The 24,931-nt window shown below is 37.0% G+C and overlaps 1 protein-coding gene across 1 annotated transcript in view; it reads left to right on the forward strand.

The window, feature by feature from the left end:
* The first annotated feature begins 13,270 nt into the window (after nucleotides 1–13,270).
* CLCA4 (chloride channel accessory 4) overlaps nucleotides 13,271–24,931 on the forward strand; it is a 28,513-nt gene continuing 16,852 nt past the window's right edge. Inside the window, exons 1-6 of the mRNA XM_021690312.1 lie at nucleotides 13,271–13,426; nucleotides 17,383–17,523; nucleotides 17,664–17,811; nucleotides 20,488–20,596; nucleotides 22,427–22,604; nucleotides 22,950–23,168. Of these exons, the coding sequence (XP_021545987.1) occupies nucleotides 13,271–13,426; nucleotides 17,383–17,523; nucleotides 17,664–17,811; nucleotides 20,488–20,596; nucleotides 22,427–22,604; nucleotides 22,950–23,168 (951 nt within the window). The remainder of the gene's footprint in view (nucleotides 13,427–17,382; nucleotides 17,524–17,663; nucleotides 17,812–20,487; nucleotides 20,597–22,426; nucleotides 22,605–22,949; nucleotides 23,169–24,931) is intronic.

The raw sequence follows: 24,931 nt of genomic DNA on the forward strand, positions 1-24,931 counted from the left end.
AGAGGAGAGCCTATACCTGGAAGAAAGCGATTAACAGAGACTCCCCTTTATCTAAGAACTTTATCTGCATATAGGGAGACCTCTGTTTTTCAAACCATCTCCTTTCACCTTCCTGCTACTGGCCTTCCTCACCTTTGTATCCTAAGCTCCTTATATACCCTTCTCCTTAGCTCATATAAGCTTCATGTTGCCTCATTTTCTTTGGAATTTCATGTCTGTGTGGATTCCCTCTATGTAAGCCTATTAAATTTGATTTTCTCCTGTCTCATATCAAGTTGATTCTAAGTCTAGCTAGAAGGACCTTGAAGGGCAAGCAGGTCTTCCTCCCTGACACCACTATTAATTAGGTGAAAACACTCTTAATTAATACATACAGGTTAGAGGTACCAATGTGTAAACTATGGACCAAAACAAAACAAGACCAAAAAACCCCAAAAAACAAAACAAAACTAGTAGGAAAGGAAGTAAGAAGAGGAGAAAAGGACCTGGGGAATCCACTGAGATAGGCTTCTTTGAATAAGCAAGGATCTACTGCAGACTAGTGAGTCCCAGCTTTTTCAGAAATAACCCACAAAGAATATCTTTTAATGTCAAAAGAATGTCAGTGATCTGCTTTCCCAACTCCCATACATAACGATAATTGGTATTTATTGGGCAGTCATCATGTATCAGCCAGTGTTCTAAGTGTTCCATATGTATATATTTTTAATTCAAGTCTTAAAACTATTCTTTGAGGTGAGTTTAATATTCTCCTCACTCTACTAATGAGGAAATTGAGGCATGGAAAGATTAAGTGGCTTAACCAAGTTCACTCACTTAATGATAAAGCTGGGGTTTGTATTCAGGCAGCACAACTCCAAAACCTTATATTCTCAACCACTTTGTCTTATTGCAGCCACACAAGATAAGACCTCTGGTATCTGTGGCTTGAAAAAGGAAAGCATATATGCATATGGATTTGAACACCCATCTCAATAAACTTCAGTCCCCCTGAAGAGCTTAGTCCACAGATAGGAAATTACTCTCCTAATCCAGTGCTTCCATTAACATCTCTAGGTTGTGTTCTCCAGATTAGAAACATTTGACACTTTAAATTTTCAATTTTAGAATCAGGTGTTTAATATAGCTATGAATATAAGCAATCCCTGTTTGGATGCAAAAATTCTAATTGTAAAATAATTTGGGGTCATCTTAAAGACAGCAGTGACCCAGCCTACTTTATCAATCAATTAGAAAAAGAAGCATTGCTGCTCAGACTACAAGAGCAAACACAATTCTGGTATGGTTTACCAAAACCATACCAATTCTGGTATGGTTTATTTTTAAAATAAAACAAAACAAAAAATAAGACTAGTAAAATTAAAATAAGATAAAATAAAACATTAAAATCCTATCCATTCTTTAAGACTCAGATTGATTCCCTAAATCCATCTTTAGCCCTGACTCAGAATTCTTGCTCCTTCTGTCTGTCTACAGCATATTTTTATTACAGCATTTATCACCTTGTATCCTAGATCTTCATAGGTCAGTCTTCTTCACTAAACTGTAGATTTCATAAGGGCAAGCACTTTTTTATCTTCTGAGCTTATCACAAAGCAAATCCCCTGTAAATATTCCAGGAACAAGTCTAAAGACTATATGACGTGTATATACAGTCATAACTTATTTATCATGCTTTGTTTTATTGCACTTCCAGATACTGTGTTTTCTACAAATTGAAGGTTTGTGACAACCCTGCATTGAGCAAGTCTATTGTCACCATTTTTCCAACAGCACTTGCTGACTTCATGTCTGTGTGTCACATTCTGGTAATTCTTGTAATATTTCAAAATATTCATTATTATTATATTTGTTACCATCATCTGTGATCAATGAACTTTGATGTTAATATTGTAATTGTTTGGGGGCAACATGAACTGTGCCCATATAAGATGGTAAACATAATTAATAAATATTTTGTGTGTTCTGGCTCCCCAATGACTGACTGCTCCAGCCATTCCTCCATCTCTCGCCACCTCCTCAGGCCTCCCTATTCCCTGAGACACAACCAGTATTGGGTTAGTCCAGTTAAGAAACCTATAGGAGCCTCTAGGTGTTCAAGTGAAAAGAAGAGTCACATGTCTCTAACTTTAAATCAAAGGCTAGAAATGATCAAGCTTAATGAAGAAGGCATGTCAAAAGCCAAGATAGGGTGAAAGCTAGGCCTCTTGTGCTTAACAGTTAGCCAAGTTGTGAACACAAAGGCAAAGCTCTTGAAAGAAATTAAAAGTGCTACTCCAGAGGACACATAAATGTTAAAAAATAAAACAGCCTTGGGGCGCCTGGGTGACTCAGTCGTTAAGCGTCTGCCTTCGGCTCAGGTCATGGTCCCGGGGTCCTGGGATCGAGCCCCGCATCGGGCTCCCTGCTCGGCGGGAAGCCTGCTTCTCCCTCTCCAACTCCCCCTGCTTGTGTTCCCTCTCTCGCTGTGTCTCTCTCTGTCAAATAAATAAAATCTTAATAAATAAATAAATAAATAAATAAAACAGCCTTATTGCTGATAAGGCATTAACTACAGCCCGGATGATGGCAAATCTGTTTACAACATGGTTTACTGAATGTTTTAAGCCCACTGTTGGGACCCGCTGCTCAGAAGAAAGTGTTCCTTTCCAAAATATTCCTGCTCACTGACAATGCACCTGGTTACCCAAGAGCTCTGATGGAACTGGACAATGAAATTAATGTTGTTTTCATAACTTCTAACACAACATCTACAGCCCATGGATCAAAAAATCATTTTGACTTTAAGTCTTATTATTTAAGAAATATGGGTCTTAAGGCTATACCTGCCTCTGATGAATCTGGGCAAAGTAAATTGAAAACCTCTGGAAAGAATTCACCATTCTAGATGCCATTAAGAACATTGGTGGGATACCTGGCTGGCTCAGTTGATAGAACATGTGACTCTTGATCTCAGGGTTATGAGTTCAAGCCCCATGTTGGGTTTAAAAACAACAACAAAAAACAAACATTCATGACTCATGGAAAGTGGTCAAAATATCAACATTCACAGGAATTTGGAAGAAGTAGATTCCAACCCTCGTGGATGACTTTGAGGGATTCCAAGTGGAGGCAGTAATTACAGATGTGGTGGAAACAGCAAGAGAACTAGAAGTAGAAGTGGAGCCTGAAGATGTGACTGAACTGTTGCAGTCTCCTGGATGAAGCATTGCTTCTTATGGATGAGCACAGAATGTGATTTCTTGAGATGGAAACTACTGGTGAACATGTTGTCAAGATTGTTGAAATGACAACAAAGAATTTAGAATATTCCATAAACTTAGTTGATAAAACAGTGGCAGGGTTTGAGAGAATTGACTCCAATTTTGAAAGACGCTTTATTGTGGGTAAAATGCTATCAAACAGCATTGCATACCAAAGAGAAATCATTCATGAAAGGAAAAATGGATCAATGTGGCAAAAATCATTGTCATTTTAAGAAATTGCCACAATCGGGGTGCCTGGGTGGCTCAGTTGGTTAAGTGACTGCCTTCGGCTCGGGTCATGATCCTGGAGTCCCGGGATCGAGTCCCACACTGGGCTCCCTGCTCAGCAGGGAGTCTGCTTCTTCCTCTGACCCTCTTCCCTCTCGTGCTCTCTGTCTCTCATTCTCTCTCTCGCAAATAAATAAAAAATCTTAAAAAAAAAAAAAAGAAATTGCCACAATCACCCCAAACCCTTCAGCAACCACCACCCTGATCAGTCAATAGCCACTGACATCAAGGCAAGACCCTCCACCACAAAAAAGATTATGACTCACTGAAAGCTCAGATGACGGTTAGCATTTTTTACAATATTTTAAATTAAGGTATGTACATGGTTTTTCAGACATAATGCTATTGCACACTTAAGAGACAGTAATATAGTATACACATGACTTTTATATGCACTGGGGAATCCAAAAATTCATTTGACTTTATTGGGATATTCACTTTATTGTAGTGATCTGGAACTGAGCCTGAAATATCTCTAAGGAATGGCTATAACGTGTTTCCCAGAAGACTGCTTATTCTTCCCAGTTATAAAAATCTAGTCTTCTGGATTAGGAAAAGGAAATTTTAATATGAGAAATATGTGAGAATCTGGTTTTTGCACTGGAATTTTCACCATTTATTTTTAATAGTCTTCCATTGATGGAGGGCTTGACAGATTATGAGTTGGCCTCTTTACCAGGGGAAATTATATGTCCTCAAAAATACAGCATAGGGGTTGTAAATATGGCTTGGGAAGCAGAACAGGGTTTCAGCTTGGTTCTGACATCTATTAGCTGTGGACTTTGGGCAAGGTATTAAGATTCAATTTTCTCATTTGTAAAATAAGAAAAGTATCTATTCATAGGTTTATTATGAGGATTAAATGAGTTGACAGATTCAAAGAACGTCACATAGTGCTTGGCACATAGTAAATGCTCAGTAAATATTATTTGAAAAGTTAAAGAATGACACTCTATCTTAGGTTCTGTTCACCAGAAAGATCCTGAGACAAGGATTTGTGTACAAGCAATTTACTAAGGAAATTCTTGAAGAAAAAAAAGTAAGGGAGAAGAAGCAGGACAGGGAAAGAATAAATCAAGCAGGTGTGCTGATTACAGGCAAAGTCCAATGGAAGTGGTTTCAGGCTGATCCCATAGGGATCTTTAGTGTATAAGTTACATCTTGGAATTTGTTTCAACCTGAAGCAAAGGCACTGAGATTTCATCTCTGCACCTGTTATTCATTGGCCAAGGACCACCTGGGAAGATGTAAGCTACCTCTGGCTGTCTGCATAAATGGACAAAGCAACTCCAGTAGCCTAATGGTCATTCTCCAGAGAAGAGTTGTCTCATTGTGGGCAACTGGAAGCAAAAGCACCCTGATGCAAGGGGAGAAGGAGCATTCAGGAACAGTAAAAGGAATATGAGCGGATTGGGGCAGAGCACCAAGAGTATCTATCATCATACCCCAAGGTGTAACCAACCAGGAAAAATATAGCTCCCCCTATGTCTTTCTCTCTCCTGGTTATATAAACTTGGACAATTTACTTAACATCTCCGGTCTCTGTCTCACCATTTGTAGAAGGAGGATGATAATATTATCTCAAAGAGTGATTATGAAAATAAATGGACCAAAAACCATGAGATACCTAGGAATAAACCTAACCAAAGAGGTGAAAGACTTATACTGTGAAAACCATAAAACACTGATGAAAGAAATTGAAGATGACAAAAAGAAATGTGAAAACATTCCATGCTCATGGATAGGAAGATCAAATATTGTTAAAATGTCTATACTACCCAAAGCAATCCACATTTAATGCAATCTCTATTAAAATACCAACTGCATTTTTCACAGAGCTAGAACAATTTTAAAATTTGTATGAAACCACAAAAGACCCCCAATAGCCAAAGCAACCTTGAAAAAGAAAAGCAGAGCTGGAGGCATCACAATTCCAGACTTCAAGTTATATTACAATAAGCTATAGTACTGGCACAAAAAGACACACAGATCAATAGGACAGAATAGAAAACCCAGAAATGAACCCAGATGGTCAATTAATCTTCGACAAAGCAGGAAAGAATATCCAATTAGAAAAAGTCTCTTCAACAAATGGTGTTGGGAAAACTAGATGGCAACATGTAGAAGAATGAAACTGGGCCACTTCCTTACACCAAACACAAAAATAAATTCAAAATGGATTAAAGACCTAAACGTGAGACCTGAAACCATAAAAATCCTAGAGGAGAACACAGGTAGTAACCCCTTTGACATTAGCCATAACAACTTCTTTCTAGATATGTCTCCTGAAGTAAGGAAAACAAAAGCAAAAATAAACTATTGGGATTTCAAAAAAATAAAAACCTTCTGCACAGTGAAGGAAACAATCAACAAAACTAAAAGGCAACCTTTGGAATGGGAGAAGATATTTGCAAATGACATATTGGATAAAGGGCTAGGAGCCAAAATCTATAAAGAACTTATTAAATTCAACACCCAAAAAATAAATAATCCAGTTAAGAAATGGGCAGAAGGCATGAACAGACATTTCTCCAAAGAGGTCATATGTCTGACAAACAGACACCTGAAAAAATGCTCAACATCACTCATCAGCAGGGAAATACAAATCAAAACCACAATGAGATACCACCTCATACCTGTCAGAATGGCTAAAATTAACAACACAGGAAACAACAGTTGTTAGTGAGGATGTGGAGAAAGGGGAACGCTCCTACACTGTTGGTGGGAATGCAAACTGGTGCAGCCACTCTGGAAAACAGTATGGAGGTTTCTCAAAAAGTTAAAAATACAACTACCCTACAATTCAGAATTGCACTACTAGGTATTTACCCAAAGAATATAAAAATACTAATTCAAAGGGATATATGCACCATGATGTTTATAGTAGCATTATCTACAATAGCCAAATTATGGAAAGAACCCAAATGTCCATCAACTGATGAATGGGTAAAGAAGATGTGGTGTATATATATAATGGAATATTATTGAGCAATAAAAAAGAATGAAATCTTGCCATTTGCAACAACATGGATGGAGCTAGAGTGTATTATGCTAAGTGAAGTAAGTCAGAGACAGACAAGTACCATATGATTTCACTCATATGTGGAATTTAAGAAACAAAACAAATTAGCAAAGGGGAAAAAAAAAAACAGAGAGGCAGGCAAACCAAGAAACAGACTCTTAACTATAGAGAACAAACTGATGGCTACCAGAAGGGAGGTGGGTGAGGGAATGGGTTAAATAGGTGATGGGGATTAAGGAGTGTATTTGTTGTGATGAACCCCAGGGTTGTATGGAAGTATTGAATCACTATATTGTACACCTGAGACTAATACTACACTGTATGTTAACTGAAATTTAAATAAAAACTTAAAAATTTTTAATGTAAATTAATAAAAATCAAATAAAAATTTTAAATAAATCGGTTCTTGAAAAGTAGCAGAGTATCTGACCTAGAATGGATACACAAATATTAGTTCTCCCTAATTCTTAACAGATTCATATATATAAAAAGAGTGGATTATAGAGATCACTTTGAATACACGAATTTGTAAGTACTTCCTCCTGGCATAAAATTCTTTGGACAAACTTTCTGTTGAAAGCAATTTTATTCAAAGGATTTTTCTCCTTATGGTTTTTTCAATTCTTCTGATTACATGAAGAGAAATTCTTCAATTTAGGAGTCCTACGTTACAATATTTCTGTATCCACTAACCTTACAACTTCTAAAAAGAAAGGGGTGCCTTGGGCTCAGGGCATAGCTAATTTAACAAGTAGCCGCCGCCGAAGCAGCAGCCAGGAAGAGTAAGGAGGGGCCGCCTCAGTGTTGGTGAGCAGGAAGCCATTAGAAGACGTCATACTGGGCTAAAAGCCAGATGTCCCTGGTTTGAGCTTTGCCACTTACCTTCCTAGGATATGTGTTCTCTTCTAAAACATCAGTGGTTCAACTAGATGATCTGTCAGGTACCTTCCAGCACCAAAATTCTACTACATGGATATTCAAAATCTCAACTCCTAAGTCCTGAAATTTGGAGGGCTTCCTATGTATAAAATGTATAGAAGTTCAGAGAAGGAAAATGACAGGCTGGATTGAGGAAGTAGAATTCAAGCTAGATATTGAAGAATAAGCAAGAACTAGAAAAATAAGTGTGGTCTAGGGCATAATAGTGGAAAGTAAAAATAATTTTTCACAAAATATGAAACTTTTTTTGATTAGAGGGAAAGATTTATTATAGATAGCATTAGGAAATAAAACTAGAAATTACAAATTGACCAGAGTGTGGTATATTCTGAATAGTAAGGACAGAATTGTGCCAATCTAAAGATAATAATAAGCTCTTGAAGAATTAGAGAAAGGAAGGGCTCCTGGTTGGCTCAGTCAGTAGAACATGCAGCTCTTGATCTCAGGGTTGTGAGTTCAAGCCCCATGTTTGGTGTACAGTGTATTTAATTTAAAAAAAAAGATTTTGAGAAAGGAAAGGTGGTATTGTACATAAGATAATTTGGTGATATGCAAGATGAACTGGAGCCAGAAGTTATTGTTGGCTAAGAAATCTGTAAGAAGGCTGCCAAATTGCCTGGTTATGAGATGAACTATCCTTAAAAATTGAGGGGTTTATACCATTAGATTAATATTGTAAAGCAATTAGTTGAATGGGCATAGTTCCTCTAACAGTGAGAGAAAATGGAATCATCTCCATCTGTCCATCCCCATGTAGAGAACGTGTAGGAAAGTAGACTTCCCTTGATTATGTACAACTATATAGCTCTTTACAACCATAAATACATCTCCTTTTGGGTTTGAATATGCACATTTGGGAGTAGGGAAAGGAAAGAGTTTAAGTACCACTTTGTGAAACAGAAAAAAAAATATTTGGAGTTCCAAGAATTTAACAATCCTGGAAGGAAAGAGTGAGAAGCAGAGAGTGAGGGAAGGAAAGGGAGAGCTGGGCACTAGGTACAAAAAAGGATATGAGATCCCCTTAATTGTGGCAGGTCCCAAGAACATAAAAGAACATGTGATTTCACATTGTTCCCCACTTAATGTATTGGGCTTTAAAGTGACAAAAAAACAAAAACAAAAACAAAAACCAGCCATTTCCCTTTCAGAGATTGGAACTGATTTGGAAATAGACCTGGGAGTCAGGTCACCAAAATATTGACTATATCAATGGTGAAGCTGGACTAATAAATATGACTTGACCTAAAGCCACAATTGGGATTTCTAATGCTTCTCTCCAAGTCTAGAACTCAGACACTTCCTGTGCCATCCCCAAAACATAGTCTGCAAAACACAGCCTGCAAAGTTATCTGACTAGGTATGGAGAGAATCACAACCTCACATAAAATGGACACTAGTCATAGGGAAAGAGACTGGTTTCCAGATCTGGCTCTAGAAGGCAGGAATGGACCCTGACCCATGTGTGCTTAGCACAACAAATCTAGAATAGGATACATATACTGTGGACTGGCAGATCCAAAGGAGAAGGAGGAAGAAGTATCATTCCATCCAGGAAATCAAAAGTGAAATCATAGACCATATGCTTGCCTCAATATAACAATCCAAATCCTCTTCCCATAAGGAAAGAAACGCTATTATTCTCTTAGCATGTGATTGCCTCATAAAAGTCCCATATGAAGAAACCTCTGTCAATAAGGTAATCAGAAGTTTCTCTCCCTGGATAATTCAGAGTTGTTCAGTGAAATTCCCAGAAAAGAGGAAAATCTGAGATGGGATGTTAAAAAGAAAGAAAGAACATCAAATTAGTATCCCATTTTCTTAACATTCAACCTGTGAGGAATACAAGGAATTTCTCTCATTGATAAATTTAACTTGGGAAAAGACAAATCTGTTTCTTTTATAGCTTTTGGGAAACAGTGTTACTTATTCAAATGTGAATCCACTTTGGTTTAACACAGCCAATAAAATGTGTGTCAGAAACAGAATGAGAGTAGGATAGGGAATTATTAACACAGTAAAGGTAAATTTTCCTGAGATCCTAAATGCACAACCAAGCTGTTAATCCTGCATAACAGAAAGTGTTACCCACTAGAATCAATTATTATTCAAATTTTACCAACTATTTTCCTTTTGGAGTTAAGATCTAAAAATTAAACTTTACAAAAACTGTATTTTGAAGTTGAATAAAGATTTTTTATATATATTAAAGGTTTTATACAGAAACAATTCATAGTAATTATATTTGCAAAAAAAAATTACCAATTTTGTAGTATTGCTTGTATCAACATAGAGATCTTATTAAAAAGTGAAATAAAAATTAATACCACCAAATCTGAAATTACTATATGATATTTAAGGACATTGGGAAGATTTAAGCAAAACAGCCCCAGCATTAAGTGGTCCAAATATCCCCAATCTGGTGTATAATCAAAGAGGAAACTAAAATCAAAAACTATATAATAATAAATGTCAAATACATCAGTGAAATAAAACAGGCTATCTAGACTGGAGTATGTTATGTTAAAACTTGTGGGACATGGCCAAAATAATATCCAATGTACTTGTAGTATTTATTCCTAAGCAACAATAAAATAAAAATAAACTAGCCTACAATCAATATAAGAGTCTAGAAAAATAACTACATTATAAATCTAAAATGAAAGCAATGACTAATAATAAAAGAAGTTAATGAAATAATGAGCACCACCAACAATAATAATCAAAAACATCAAAAATAGTTTTTAAATGTATAATTTCTGGGGCTAGTGAAGGTATAGGGAGAAAACTTTGTCTTACATTATATAATCCCCCAAATAGAAACATAAATACCTCTAAATGTTCACCAATGAGAGAACTCTTAAATGACAGTTAATCTATATCATAAAATTATAGTCATTATTTTAAAATAATGAAAAAAATAATAAATAATTAAAAGAATGAGATAATTCTATATGAACTATCATATACTAGGTTTCCAAATTTCATCCATGTACATACCAACTTCAGGATTGCTGTCATGTTCATATAACCATTCTACAATTTTCTTAATATGTTTAAATGTTTCTAAATAGATGTTTACATTTTCTAAATATATGTTTAAATCTTAATATATGTTTCATTTGAAAAAAGAAAAATAACCTGGTATCATTATAACAGTAATATCTGTGAAATCATCAGTTTGATATGTTGGTTAACAACTATATTTTTCAAAGTTCCTTGTCCCAGTAATAGATAAGGAAACCCAACCCTTTTGAGTGCCCTAAGTGAGCCTGTTTGCCTGAGCAGGATTTTGTTTAGACCAATTTAGCAAAGTCCTTTCTGATTTGTGACCAGCCAGCTTCTGCCCAGGATGTCTATTCAGGTTGAGTTGATGGAGACAGTGGCCCTTGTGGCTGGACCAGCCAACCGAAAATCTGTAAGGGGCAGACTAGCAATGAACAGAGATGGCTATGAGACACCAGAGCAGCTCCCCACCTTCCTTTTTATGAAGAGTATTATAAATTCAGCAAGGGATATAGATGGAAAATAAGTCAAGAGCATACATTTGTCTCTAATTCCATGGAGATCCTTTTTCAGGACCCATGAAGCATCATTCCTTTCTGTGCCACCAGGAACAGAGGGGGACTGTTACAAATACTCATCTATTTTCACGGAGCTGCATGTGCCCAGGTCTTGCAGGGAGCTTTTCCTAATTCCTCTGGCAAAGATGAAGCATCTTTCCTCCAACCTTATAACCAAGAGTTTCCCAACTTTGTTGAGGGAGTAATAGCACCTCCTCAAATATCATGCAAATGCCAAGGGGATCTGAGTCCCTCAGGTTTCTCTAAATTTCAAAGGTTTTGGACAAGCTTCTGTTTAGCCATTGTGATATATCATTATTTGGGGTTAAAATGATAACCATTCACTAATTTAGTCAGTCCATCAGTCAAAAACAATTTTCTGAGCACCAACTCTACAAGATGGGTGCATGCTTGGTTTGCTTGAAGCCCCTCAAGCTAGAATTCAGGGAGAGGTGGGGGGCAATAGAAGAGAGGTCAGCAAGGGAACCAGGGCAAGACTGCCTCAGATATATTTCTTAATTCTCAGCCCCTACGCCCTATAAGTAATCACATTTCCATGGAGTTGCCAGTATAACAGCTCCATCCTGTATCTTGTACAACATATTAATTTCATAAATGTAAAATTACCCCATAATATTCCTGAAGGAATGGAAGGACGGTGTAGGATGCTGCCTAAAAGGGCAAAGTCTGGGCACATGTGATAAAATGCCTCTTGTAAGGATGTTGCTTGTTCAGAATGCAACATGATTACCCTCCTACTGAAACTCTTAATTTAAAGATATTTTCTGGTCTTCTATTTCCAGTTCTCTTTGGGTTTCTGATGAGTTCTGGTTCCTTTTGCTTTAGAATTAAACATTATTTTATCCATCATTAACAATTCCTAACCTGACGCCCTTTCTCCTTTTTTTTAATCTTATATTATTTGCCTTGTAAAACCATATTGCTTTGCTGTAGAATAATTAAATCTATGGGGCTCGGGGTAAGAATGCTGCGTTCAAATCCTGACTCTGCCATTTACTAGCTATGTGATCTTGGTAAGTTACTGAAACTGTGTACCTCAGCTTCCACACATAAAATGAAGATAATATTCATACTTAACCTTAAGAGAGTTATAGTGAAGATTGAGAGAATCTCTGCCCTAGTAAGCACTAAATAAATGTTAACTATCAAAATTATTCACTCTGCCTCAATAATAATTAGCACATACCAGATTCTTTTTTTGTTTGTTTTTGTTTTTTAGAGTTTATTTTTTAGAAAGTTTTAGGTTCACAGCAAAACTGTGAGGAAAGTACAGGAAGTTCCCATATACCATCTGTCCCCACATATACACAAGTCTCCCCACTATTAAAACTCCACACCAGAGCAGACTCTTTTGATATACTTGCATAAAAACCCTCTGCCCCTCCCCCCCACTCACATTCTCTCTCTCTCTCTCTCTTCCAGGAGTCCTTAAATAAATAAATCTTTAAATAAAATAAAATAAATTTTAGGTTAGTTTTCACAGCCACCTTACCTAAATTGGTGTTATTTACATTTAAAATTTTAAATTCTCTTCCATTATTTATACCCTTGGTAAATAATCTAAATATTTATTAAGTCCCTCTGTAAAACTGAATAACATCATTACCATTATTGTTTCTATTCATTTCATTAGAAAATTTTATTAATTTTCACACTGTACTGTACAGAAAATACGAAGTCTATGTCTATATGCAGGAAATGAACCAGAATTAGAAAGTACATAAAATATTTTTCAAGAGGAATATGTGCAATTTTTTAATAAAAAGACCTGATCTCAGGATGCCTGGGTGGCTCAATCGGTTAAACATCTGCCTTTGGCTCAGGTCATGGTCCCAGGGTCCTGGGATTGAGTCCTACACCAGTCTCCCTGCTCAGCGGAGAGCCTGCTTCTCCCTCTGCCTGCTTCTGTGCACACTCGCTCGCTCTCTCTCTCTCCAACAAATAAATAAAATCTTTAAAAAAAAAAAGATCTGATCTCTTCTTTGTTTTAGGTCACTTTTACAGTAACATGCAATAAAATGATTGGTGTAAACTGAAGTCAAACATTTTGCTACATATTATAACATTGACCTTTATACAGGCAACGTCCCAACATTGATAAGGTTTAGGACTATATATATGGAGAGAGAAACAAAGTGAAAGAAAAGCCTTTTGAGCAAACCAACTTTGGGGCCAGGAACGCCTTGACAGGAACAATGGGGTTATTAAGTTTTGTCTTCCTTTTAGTCCTATACCTGCTGCAGGGATCTAATACTTCCCTTGTTCAGCTGAATAACAATGGGTATGAAGGCATTATCTTTGCTATAGACCCTCGAGTGCCAGAAGATGGAAAAATAATTGAACAGATAAAGGTAAGAAAGAAATGGGATTTCTTCTATTTGAATTGTGGAGAAGAAAAAAAGTTAGTAGTTAATAATTATGAACTTCTGAATGTTATAGGAAGCTTAAAAGCAGCATGGTACAGTAAAAATAATGCTGGAACGGCAGAGGGAATTGGAAGTTCTAGGTGGGGTTCTACCCTGTCTCACCATAAGACCAGAGACAAGGCACAGAGCCTTTCTGATCTCAGTTTCTTCATCTATAAATGGCAGTTGAACTCATCTCTTCTTTAAACATTTATTTAATGAATACTTATGACAAGTCAGGGAGATAAAACAGTGAATTAAAAATTCCTTGCCTTCGTGCAGTACACATTCTTTTTAGATGATATAGATAATAAAAACATGTAAAAGTATAGCAGGTCAGATGGTAGTAGGTTGCCATGGAGTAAAGTAAATCACAAAGGGGGATAGGCGGTGTTGGTGGGGCTGGGTAGGAGGAGAACGTGGGTTACTGTTTCATGTAGGGCAGTCAGGGAAGGCCTCACTGTTGATGGTGACGTCTGAGTGGAGACCTGAGATGAGTAAGGGAAGAACCCATTGAAAACCTGGAGGAGGGAACAGCAGGTGCAGCGAGCATACTTGATGTGACCAGCAGGAGGTGATGGCCAAGAAGAAGGGTGGGGAGAGCTGAACATGGAGACAGAGGGCCCAGACCACTGGAAAGACTTGGGCTTTTACTTCCATGGAAGATTTCTGAGCAGAGGTCGGTGTGCTCTTTCATGCATGTGCTGGGATCACTTTGAGTGCAGTGTTGAAGAAATTCTGTAAAGGGCTCTTCTACTTGTCATTCACCCTGTATAGCTCTGTTGTAGCATAGAGGTATGGAGGGACACCAGGTAGGAAGCTGTTGTGGTGAGAAGTGACGGAGACCAGGTATAGGGATGTTGTGCTAGAGATCATTAAAGTGGTATAATTCTGAACATATTCTGAGGGTATCAGACATATTTGCTGATGGTTTAGATGTGGCATTGGGGAGGTGAGGAGGGAAAAACAGAAGTCAAGGAAGACTTCAAGGGTTTTGGTCTGAACACTAAGAAGGATGGAATTATCATCAGTTGAGAAGGTGAAGACTGTAAATGGAAAAAATTTGGCAGATGGGAGATCAGGACTTAGTTTGAAGCATTTTGAATTTGAGATGCTTATTAGATATCCATATAGATGGAGATAGGAATCTGAATTCAAGGGGGATATCTGGGTGGAGATAAAAATTTGGGAGTCATCAGTGTGCAGAATGAGATTTAAAGCCATGGGAATAAATGAGTTCACTAAGAAGTACAGATGGAGAAGGAAAAGGTTCCAAGACTGAACCAAGGAATTTGATTTCTAAAGTTTCTTCCAACTATATCATTTCACATAATAAAGAGATTGGTGTTACAGTCATGCAAATTAGCTCTGTCTGTCCCTGACATCAACATTTACTAATTCCTTACATTCAGTTCCTCCACTGCTATATCCTTATGCTCACTGATTTAGCCTTCTGCATGCATGTTGCTATCCATCAGAAGCTGATGTGCTTGACCTGGGTGGTGAGCAGGTGATTCTGTGGCTGCCATTTATTACTCATTCTGAATAAACTCTTGAAGCATAGCTGTGTTCATTTATTGATAACTTTTGAATTCCAGGAAAATATAAAGATTCCTTTACTGAAGAGCACAGGCTTGAATAGCAGTTAATATAGCTGATTCTGAATGATGGCTTCTTAGTGTTCAGGAATAATCAGTTTCAAACTTTTCCAAACATCAGAAATCAGTATTTGAAAGAATTATTTGTAGGGGCAAAAAAATTTATTAAAATGTCCTCTACTGAACACCCCAACTTACTTTGGGGATATTATCTGACCATAATAAGATTCATGCTGAATTTGCTCATAATTCATGACCTGAGATGTCAACTGCCAACTTTCCTTATTCCTTTTATTCATGTGTCTTCTTGGTTTGAAAGTACTCATTTTTTTTGAAACATTGATAATACTAATCATCTTTGATCCAACTAGGATATTATAGGAATTCTGAGAAGGAATTTTGAAAGAATATTATAGAAATTTTGCTTGGAAAGCCTGTGAGAAACATTATTATCCATCCTAGTATGCCCTAAGGGATCATTGTCATCTGACACAGGTCTATAAAATCCTTCAATGACCTGAGAATATACCACTACCCAAGGCAGTTGCACAGAGCTAAGGATACTACGAAGTAAATGGAATACCTTGGAGTTATACAATGCACAACCCACACAACTGTATGCAGTTTGTTCATGTTATCTCCCTGACATGCCATAAAACTGTATACTTCTCCAATCTGTACCACAATTCAAATCACCATATATAATTTTTATCTCATAGAAAGAGAGATAGCCATCACTTCAAGTAAAATGTGACAACTGGCTGATATCTAAATATTCCAAAACAAAAATGAGGAAAGGATCCTTAGGGAATAGGTAGAGAATTCTTTCATCCACTTTAGGTCAGTGATGAAGTAATTCCCAACCTACTTTAGGAGATCTCTGAAGCCCCTTTCCTAACTCTTAGCTAGTTCTTTAGGCATTCAGTTCTCTGCACTCTGGCTTCTGACTGATCCCATGGCTATGAACCCAATCAGTTTGCTGATCTCTTCAATGCATATGAGTCAGCACACTGGACTCTCTTCAAGAGAACAAGACAGAGAGCCCTGGGATTCCTGAAAAAAGAATAAATCTATTGTGGGCTTGTGTCAGGTCAGGAAGCATCATGGAGGAGGAGAGCCCATCCTGAAGGAAACAACACTGTTGACTGGGATATTGCCAGCAAGATGAAGAGTTTGATATTGTCATCCAGCACCCAGGATCCTTCAATTATTCAGTGGTTTTGATCATGTAGAATAGATCACCATTAAGAAGCATTCATCCACCTATTTCTCCCACTAGTTATTAAGTTCTAGAAAGGGACTATCTCCCTTATTAATCATTGCACCTTTGGGTTCAAGATACTGCACAGTATAAAGTGATATTATTTTTAGCTTGTTGGCAGAGCAGCAAGCTCTGCCTATGATTAAAAAGCTCTGCATCTCCTATGAATTTTTCTATCATTCCACCCCCGAGCCCCCAGTCCAGCTGCTTCTCCTGGAGAGTGTGAGTATAATGAAAAACCTCTCCTATGTCCCATCCCTACAGACTGTTCTCAGCTTGCATTAGCTAAAGCTGGTCTCCACTAAGATTTATTAACAGTAATGATATCAACTAGTTTTATGACTGCCTATGTGTAGGGTACTATATAACTCATTTCATGTTTATGTTAACCTTAAAGAAAGGCTGTAATAGTCCATATAAGAAATGAAGAAACTGAGCTTTAGAGTGTTAAACTGGCCAAGCTCTATTACCCAGAAGGTGCTAATGCCAATATTGGAATCAAGTAGATGACTCTAAAGTCTAGGCCTTTGTAGGGGTACCTGGGTGATGGCTCAGTCGATTAAGCATCTGACTCTTGATTTTGGCTCAGGTCATGATCTCAGGCTAATGAAGCTGAGCCCTGTGAGGGGCTCCACACTGGGCATGGAGCATCTCAAGATTCCCTCTCTCCCTCTCCCTCTGTCCCTCCACCACCACCAACCCCCCCCCCCATGCGCACACGCATGCGCTCTCACTCTCTCTAAAAAGGAAAAAAAAAAATAAAGTCTATGCCTTTGTCATTTTACATAATTTCTCTTAACACCAAACAGAAGCATTTGCCCTTTGATGAAGGGTTATAGAAAACTCAAAGCCTTTAATGTGTAAGATTAAGATATAATTTGGACTGATAGTTAGCAGAGCTAGAACTGTGTGACAGAGACTCTGCTCACTAGTCAGTTGCTTTGTCTATCCACTCTTAAATTGGGAAATGCCTGTGGTGAAGCTCTGCTCATTTAGTCCACTGTTACTTGGCCATCTTCACATATTTTTTCCTTTAATAACAGGACATGGTGACTACAGCTTCTACTTACCTGTTTGAAGCCACAGAAAAAAGATTTTTTTTCAAAAATGTATCAATACTAATTCCTAACAACTGGAAGGAAAACCCACAATACAAGAGGCCAAAACATGAAAGCTACAAACACGTAAGAGTCAAACGCTTCTCTTAAAAAATCATATTTTCTGGTGATCCCCAGTTTTGCAGCACAATGATTGTTTTAGAGTTTTTTAAACTAAATGTTATCATTTCTATTTCTGATGTTTTAAAATTTTTAAACATTTTTAGGCTGATGTATTAGTTGCACCACCTACCCTCCCTGGTAGAGATGAACCATACACCAGGCAGTTCACAGTCTGTGAAGAAAAAGGAGAATACATTCATTTCACCCCTGACTTTGTACTTGGAAAAAAACAAAAGGAATATGGACCGTCAGGTAGGAATTTTTGTTAAAACACATGTTTTGCAAATGATTCTAACATGCAGCTTTGTATCCAGGTTAAGTGTACAGGCCTTGGAGTCAGAGTCTCTAGGTTCAAATCCTGACTTTTCAATTGTGTGTGACCTTGGACAAATGACCTAGATTCTCTGTTCTTATTTCCTATAAGATAGTAAATAGAAGGTTTCCTACCTTATGGAATTGTTGTGAACACTGAGTTAGATAATCTATATAACTATAGTCAGAACAATGTCTACAAAAATTTGAGCACAGGACAACAATACATTTTTAAGGCATACTTTTTAGATTTAAATTTTTCAGTTCTCCACAGCTGGATATTAATCAATCACAAGCTGCCTCCATGGAAGGCAGATGTATGGCAAGCTAGAAAGAGCCAGGATGCCAGTTCTTGGCCAAGAGAAAACACTCATAGGCTGCTAGTTGCTGATACTATTATTCAACCTATTTGGTTTAACCAGATGAACTGTCTATAAGTGATCATTTTTACCTAGAAAAATGACAATTTCATCTAGTTCAATCTAAAAGTTAAAATCATTGGTTCAAATGAACTAAAGCATATTGATACAAATCATTGTTAAAGGAAGGCTCAACTCACATGTCACCATTCAGTGAAAACCTTCCTAAATCCTAAAATCTCCTTCTCCCATTGCCCTTTCAATGAGCACATAATAAGTCTCTTGTCTCTGTCGAATGTTCAGCTAGCCCTGGTCCTCATTGTCACCTGGGCCTATTCCCCATCAAAACTTAAAATCTCTATCATCCTATCCCACCCCAATCTTATCTGTCCCTCAAACTTTAGCTTGACCATGTCTGTTCTCCTTGGTACCTCTAACATGCAGCTTTGTATGTGGTGAAGCTCTGCTCATTTAGTCCACTGGTACCTCTAACATGCAGCTTTGTATCCAGGTTAAGTGTACACCTTCACCTTTCTAACCTATAGTCTCTTTCCTGGCTGGCATATCCAGCACAATCAGTCATTTCAACTATAAGTATAAATACCTCAACTCCCTCATCATTCATATCCTTATGTTTTATTCAACTTGCCAAATCCTCTGTACTGAGTTTCCAGCCAGTTTCCTTTGGCTCCTGTTAATGTATTACCAAGACTGTGATAGAAAATTATAAAACTAATGGGATCATTATATAAACAGGTTTTCCAAGCTCAGAGAAGCCCTCAGAGCTACTCAACAATATTTGAACCTACCTCTTCTTGGCTCCCTTTTTCATTCCCCATAGCAGTTCTTCTAAAACTTCTATTTTTCTCAAGATCTATAATCACTCTTTTCAATCCCATCAACAGATCCCTATAGTCAAGCTAATTAACATACCTCCTCACACAGTTACCTATCCTTTCCATTTTATTTTATTTTATTATTTTTTTTATATTTGTGGCGAGAGCACTTGAAATCTACTCTCTTAGTAAATTCAAGTGGGCATGGGAGGCAGGGCAACCTGCCATGCACCAAATCCTTGTTGTAGTCGCTGATATGAGGGCTTTTTCCTCCCATACTGAAAGGTACAATTTCACACTTACTAATCTGGTTCCATTTGCCTAGAAAACCTTAAACCAGGGTTTTTAAAGTTCAGTGCACAGAGGAATAACTTAGGGATCTTGTTCATATGCAGATTCTGCTTCAGGAGATCTAGAGAAGGTCCAAGATTCTGCATTTCTTGTTAGCCACCAGGTGATGCTGATACTTCTGGTCCAATGAACACATTTTGAGTAGTAAGGACTTAAAGAAGAAATGTGACTTATGCATAATACTGACACTTCCCCCCCTACTTTTAGATCTCATGAGTTAATTAGAGTTAGAGAAACACACATTACAGTAGAACAAGACTATATGTCCAAATTCCTCTTCTCCATATCTATACCCTCTGAAGTTTTTCCTAATATTGCTAAAACAAAAATTCTAGTTGTTTCTTCTTCCTGCATTTCAAGCTGTGGATTTACCTTTATTCTTCCATTTACCCTAAAATCCTTAGCAAAAAAAAAAAATTTTTTTTTAAATTCCAACTCCCTCTCTTTGAGCTTTTCCTAGTCAAGGATTACATCTTATTCATCTTTGTATTTCCTAGTACTTAGTATAGGCTGAATATATATAATTAATAAGAATTTCTTTCACATAATTAATAGTTATATGTGTTAAGTACTATAAACTAATCATTTTATTTGGACGCAATCCAAAATGCTATATCATCTATACCAGTGTTTTTCAATCTTATTTTTCATTATCAACTTCCTCAGGAGCATTTATAGACATTTTTTAACTAATCACATCCTAATGAAATTTTAATATCAAAGATATGTTATATATCTGTTTATGTTGTTGGTAGGAGTAAGCTTTGGAGAGCTAAAAACCATTGTAATATCTAAGACTTTTTGCCCTCCAAGAGCCAAAACCCAAAGTTCAGTCTATTCTGCCCATAGCATATACATCATAAATATTTTGTTGATGTAACATGTTGGGTAATAAAAAGATGATATACTATATAATATAATGAAACATGCTTTTTTATAAATAAAAATATAAATGTTAGCAGTTATTTAAAACCTAAATATAATTTTTTATTGAAAACGTTTCTTAAAATACTTGAGGGACAATTTTGTCACTTGAATTATGATCTTGTATTTGAAATATTTTCCTACAGATAGACTGTTTGTCCATGAGTGGGCCCATCTCCGCTGGGGAGTGTTTGATGAGTACAATGAAGATGAGCCTTTCTACAGTGCTAAGTCAAAAAGAATTGAAGCAACAAGGCATGACCATTTAAATTTTCTTAATTACTTTAGGCTATAACTTCTTAATTTTCTTAGCTTGATTTCTTTTAAATGCCAACAATTTTTTTTACATCCCAATGCAGATAATAGATGCGATATCACAAAAGAGTGCTTTTCTGGGTTTTCTTCTTCTTTTTTTCTTTTTGTCTTTCTTTCTTTTACTTTCCTTATTTTTAGAAAATGTACCTTAAAGTAGCTGGTTGTCTATTTAAAATACACATAACTTTAAGAGCATTTGGTAGCCAATTTGGCATATTTTTATACCTCTCTACCACAGCTGCCAGAACTCATTTGTGCTGAAGTTATACTCTGTATAAGGGGTTATATAGTATACGCTAAATCAAAATTATTTATACTACACAAGGACAAAAAAAATGGTTAAGAAATAGTGGTAAATGCACACTAAATGAGAAATCAATCTTCAAAGAGCCAGACAAGGATTTCTTAGGATTTGTAAAGTTCATTTAAAAATACAGATCTAATAATATCACATTTAATCATAGACAATCCTCTTAGTTCTGAGATCAAGAGAGCAAAATGATTGCTGGTAACTGGTTTAAAATTAGATGCCATCAACTTAATCAATCTTAGATGCCCTGTTGGGTCTCTGTGGACTTATCAGAAAAAGTATAAACTGAAAGATATTTGATTTCAGTGAAGGCCCTTCCTCTGCCCAATTGCTCCACCAGTTTTAGCACACGTATTTAAGGAGTATTACATTGATTACATTTGTCTATATCATATTCCCTCTAAATGTCCAGTCTCTGCTCTAGAATAGTCGTCATGGTTGTTAATGCAGATACCATCATGTACACTGAGTTCTGGGGCAATAGAAGCATGCACATATTTAGGAGACTCCCTAAATGACTGAATGAAATCTAGTAATTGTTTCTTAAATCTGAACTGGAAACACATTGAAAAGATGGGATACATTCACGTTCTAGCATATTTGTCATAATCACTGCTATCTGTGGCCAATTCCATGCAATAAAACATATGTCAAAAACGTCCCTACCAGTAAAGACTACTGTCTTAGGCAGTACCTCAATCTTTCCTTCAAGCCACATTTCACTTTGGATAAAAGTGCTCCTGAAAAACCAAACACTTGTAGCTATACCACATCATATTCTTTTGGAGATAACTTCTTTGAAAAGAATTCTACAAAGAACTTCAAGCTAAGGTAGTACCAAAAATAGGTGTTTTCACAAGTTGCCCTTTCCAGATACCAACAGTGTATTTATCATCACAAGGCCCCCAGGAGAGATGTTTGGAAAAGGGGACTCTCCAGCCATTAGTATTAACAGGACAGCAGCAGCTTTAATCACAACAGGAAATTCAGCCATTGCATACACTAGACATCCCACTTAAAATTTCTTTCTGCAATTTATTGAAAAACAGTTAACTGCTCTGGTAGGAACCCTTCAATGTTGCTGTCAAACAGGATGTATATGGTACATAAATAAGAATAAAGATCTTGATATACAGGTCATTATTAAAAAACTTGATAGAAAGACTACTTAAGATTTTCAAAAATTTTAATAAATAAATAAAATCTTTAAAAAAGGCGGGGGCACCTGGATGCCTCAGTTGGTTAAGCGTCTGCCTTTGGCTCAGGTCATGATCCCGGGGTCCTGGGATCGAGCCCCGCATCAGGCTCCCTGCTTGCAAGCCTGCTTCTCCCTCTGCCTCTGCTGCTCCCCCGCTTGTGCTCTCTCTCTCTGTCAAATAAATAAAATCCTTAAAAAAAAAAGATTTTCAAAAATTTTAAATGTTAAGTTGCCTCAAAGACTAATTGTTATATATTTTCAGATGTTCCACAGGTATTACTGGTATAAATAGAGTTTATACGTGTCAAGGAAACAGTTGTATAACTAGAGGATGCAGAATTGATTCTAAGACAAAACTGTATGAAAAAGATTGTCAATTCTTCCCTGATAAAGATCAAACTGAAAAGGCATCCATAATGTTTATGCAAGGTATTAATTCTGTAAGTATGCCAACTGTAATTTAACAGCATATATTTATATTCAAAAGACATGTTATCATGTTTATAAAATATCTGGGCAGGTTACCTGAGAGATTAGACATATTAATAATAGAGTTCTTTAAATATTAACTGGCATATGGTAAGCACAACTATTGTTAGCTAGCTAGTGTTAGCTATTATTACAATTATTCTAAATCTATGTTACTTTTATATGATTCCTCAATGAACCCTATTTCATTAAATAAATGACATATTTGCCAAAAAGATCTTTTATTTTTCAGATTTGTTGTTGAATTTTAAATGCATTGTATATAAAAAGTTTTTTTCACTTTATTAACCTTTCAGGTTGTTGAATTCTGTAATAAAGAAAACCATAACAGAGAAGCTCCAAGCCTACAAAACAAAATGTGCAATTCCAGAAGTACATGGGAGGTGATCAGCAATTCTGAGGATTTTAAAAATACAACATCTTTGGTGGCACCACCCCCTCCACCTGTCTTCTCATTGCTGAAGATCAGAGAAAGAATTGTGTGCTTAGTTCTTGATAAGTCTGGAAGCATGAGTGTAAGTTTGTGGGCCCATTTTTCCTGGATGTAAGGACACAGAAGTGACTGAATAGCTAAGAATATTCTGAACACTACATGCTTGTTCTAAATTGCATGGTGGCATAAGTACTATCACCTCCTATGATCATGACCTCAAGAGGGGCAGTGAGTATTGTAATGAAAGAAGTGTCGCAATAGAGTTAAAAAGACCTAACCCAAGATCCAACTCCAGAAAATGGAGAGTTTATTGAGAGGCACTTTTAGACTCTTTATTTTTTTTATAATGTTTCCATTTCTCTCTTTTTTTTTAAAGATTTTATTTATTTATTTGAGAGAGAGAATGAGACAGAGAGAGCATGAGAGGGGGGAGGGTCAGAGGGAGAAGCAGACTCCCCGCCGAGCAGGGAGCCTGATGCAGGACTCGATCCCGGGACTCCAGGATCATGACCTGAGCCGAAGGCAGTCGCTCAACCAACTGAGCCACCCAGGTGCCCTAGACTCTTTAGTAAAACCTCAGGATCAGAACTAAAGACTTTTAACATGGACATGCTTTCTACTGGAAACACTTAACAGACATGAGGAGAGAGTGGATTAGGGCCTCTGAACTCCATTCCAAGTCAAGGAACAAGATCAACCAGGAGAACTGTTAATGTGGCTTTACCTTATTTGTATCATCTATATAAATGACCTCTTTATATTCAAAGACACAGGCAAAAAGCATCACTATAATGAAGATACAGTCAGATTCAGCCATTCATTTCTTCTATCATTCAGTGAATGGAAGGCATTGTGCCAGGCTCTAGGAATAGAACTCATATCCTTAAAGAGTTCACAGTTGAAAATTTTCTCTCTCTTCCCCATTACCTGGTTAACTCATACATATTCTTCAAATTTGGTAGAGGTACCCATTTCCTCCCGGATGAGATGGGCTGGGCTTCTAGGCTGGACTAATGGTCCTTCTGCCGGTCTCCCACAACGACCTGTGCAAACTTCTATTACTATATATTATATTGAAATTACACATTTCTCTCCCACTAGACCGGGAGCTCCTCTAGGACTTGAAGCAGTGTTTTATTCATCTTTGCATCCCTTCTGCCTGGAACGGGGTTTATCATGTATAAGCACTGAATAAATAATTGTGGAAATGGACTACAAATGAGCAAATATAATGTGATAAGGCACCCAGAAGGATGGCATATTTGAGGCAGAACAGAGCATGCTAAAGATCAAGAAAAATGTCTTCAACAAAAGGGGCCTGGGTGGTTACTGAAAAGCACAGAAGATGACACAGCTGAATGAAATAATCCACAACAGTAGAGTTTCAGAAAGAGCATCAGAATGCTAGAAACCTATACATAGAAGTGTCCTAGGAAGTGTTGCTGGCGAGAGATGAAGCTCCTTATTGGGAAAAGATGAGCAACCTCCTTTGGACAAGATAGACAAGATACAGGTAGAGCTAAGTTTAAAGGTAAAACAAAATGGTAGAGAGAGAGCCCTCAAAGATGGAGACATAAGAGCAGTTTTTCACTATGACTTGGTTCTAGGTAGTTCAGAGGGAAATTTGGATTGTGTTGGGGGGGGAGGGTACCACAGATCAGTTGGTGATAAGGGACTGGAAAAGACAAATGTATGAAAAGACTTACGTCCTGGGCATTCATCTAGGAAAGACGGATGTGAGTTTTAATGAGTTCTTTGATAATTAATTCCAATTAATTCCATTTAATCCATTGGTAGGGAAGTGGTGAGGAGAGGTTAGGAGCAGAAGAGGAAATGGGGGAGGTA

This window comes from Neomonachus schauinslandi, chromosome 4 (assembly GCF_002201575.2).
Source record: "Neomonachus schauinslandi chromosome 4, ASM220157v2, whole genome shotgun sequence".
NCBI lineage: Eukaryota > Metazoa > Chordata > Mammalia > Carnivora > Phocidae > Neomonachus > Neomonachus schauinslandi.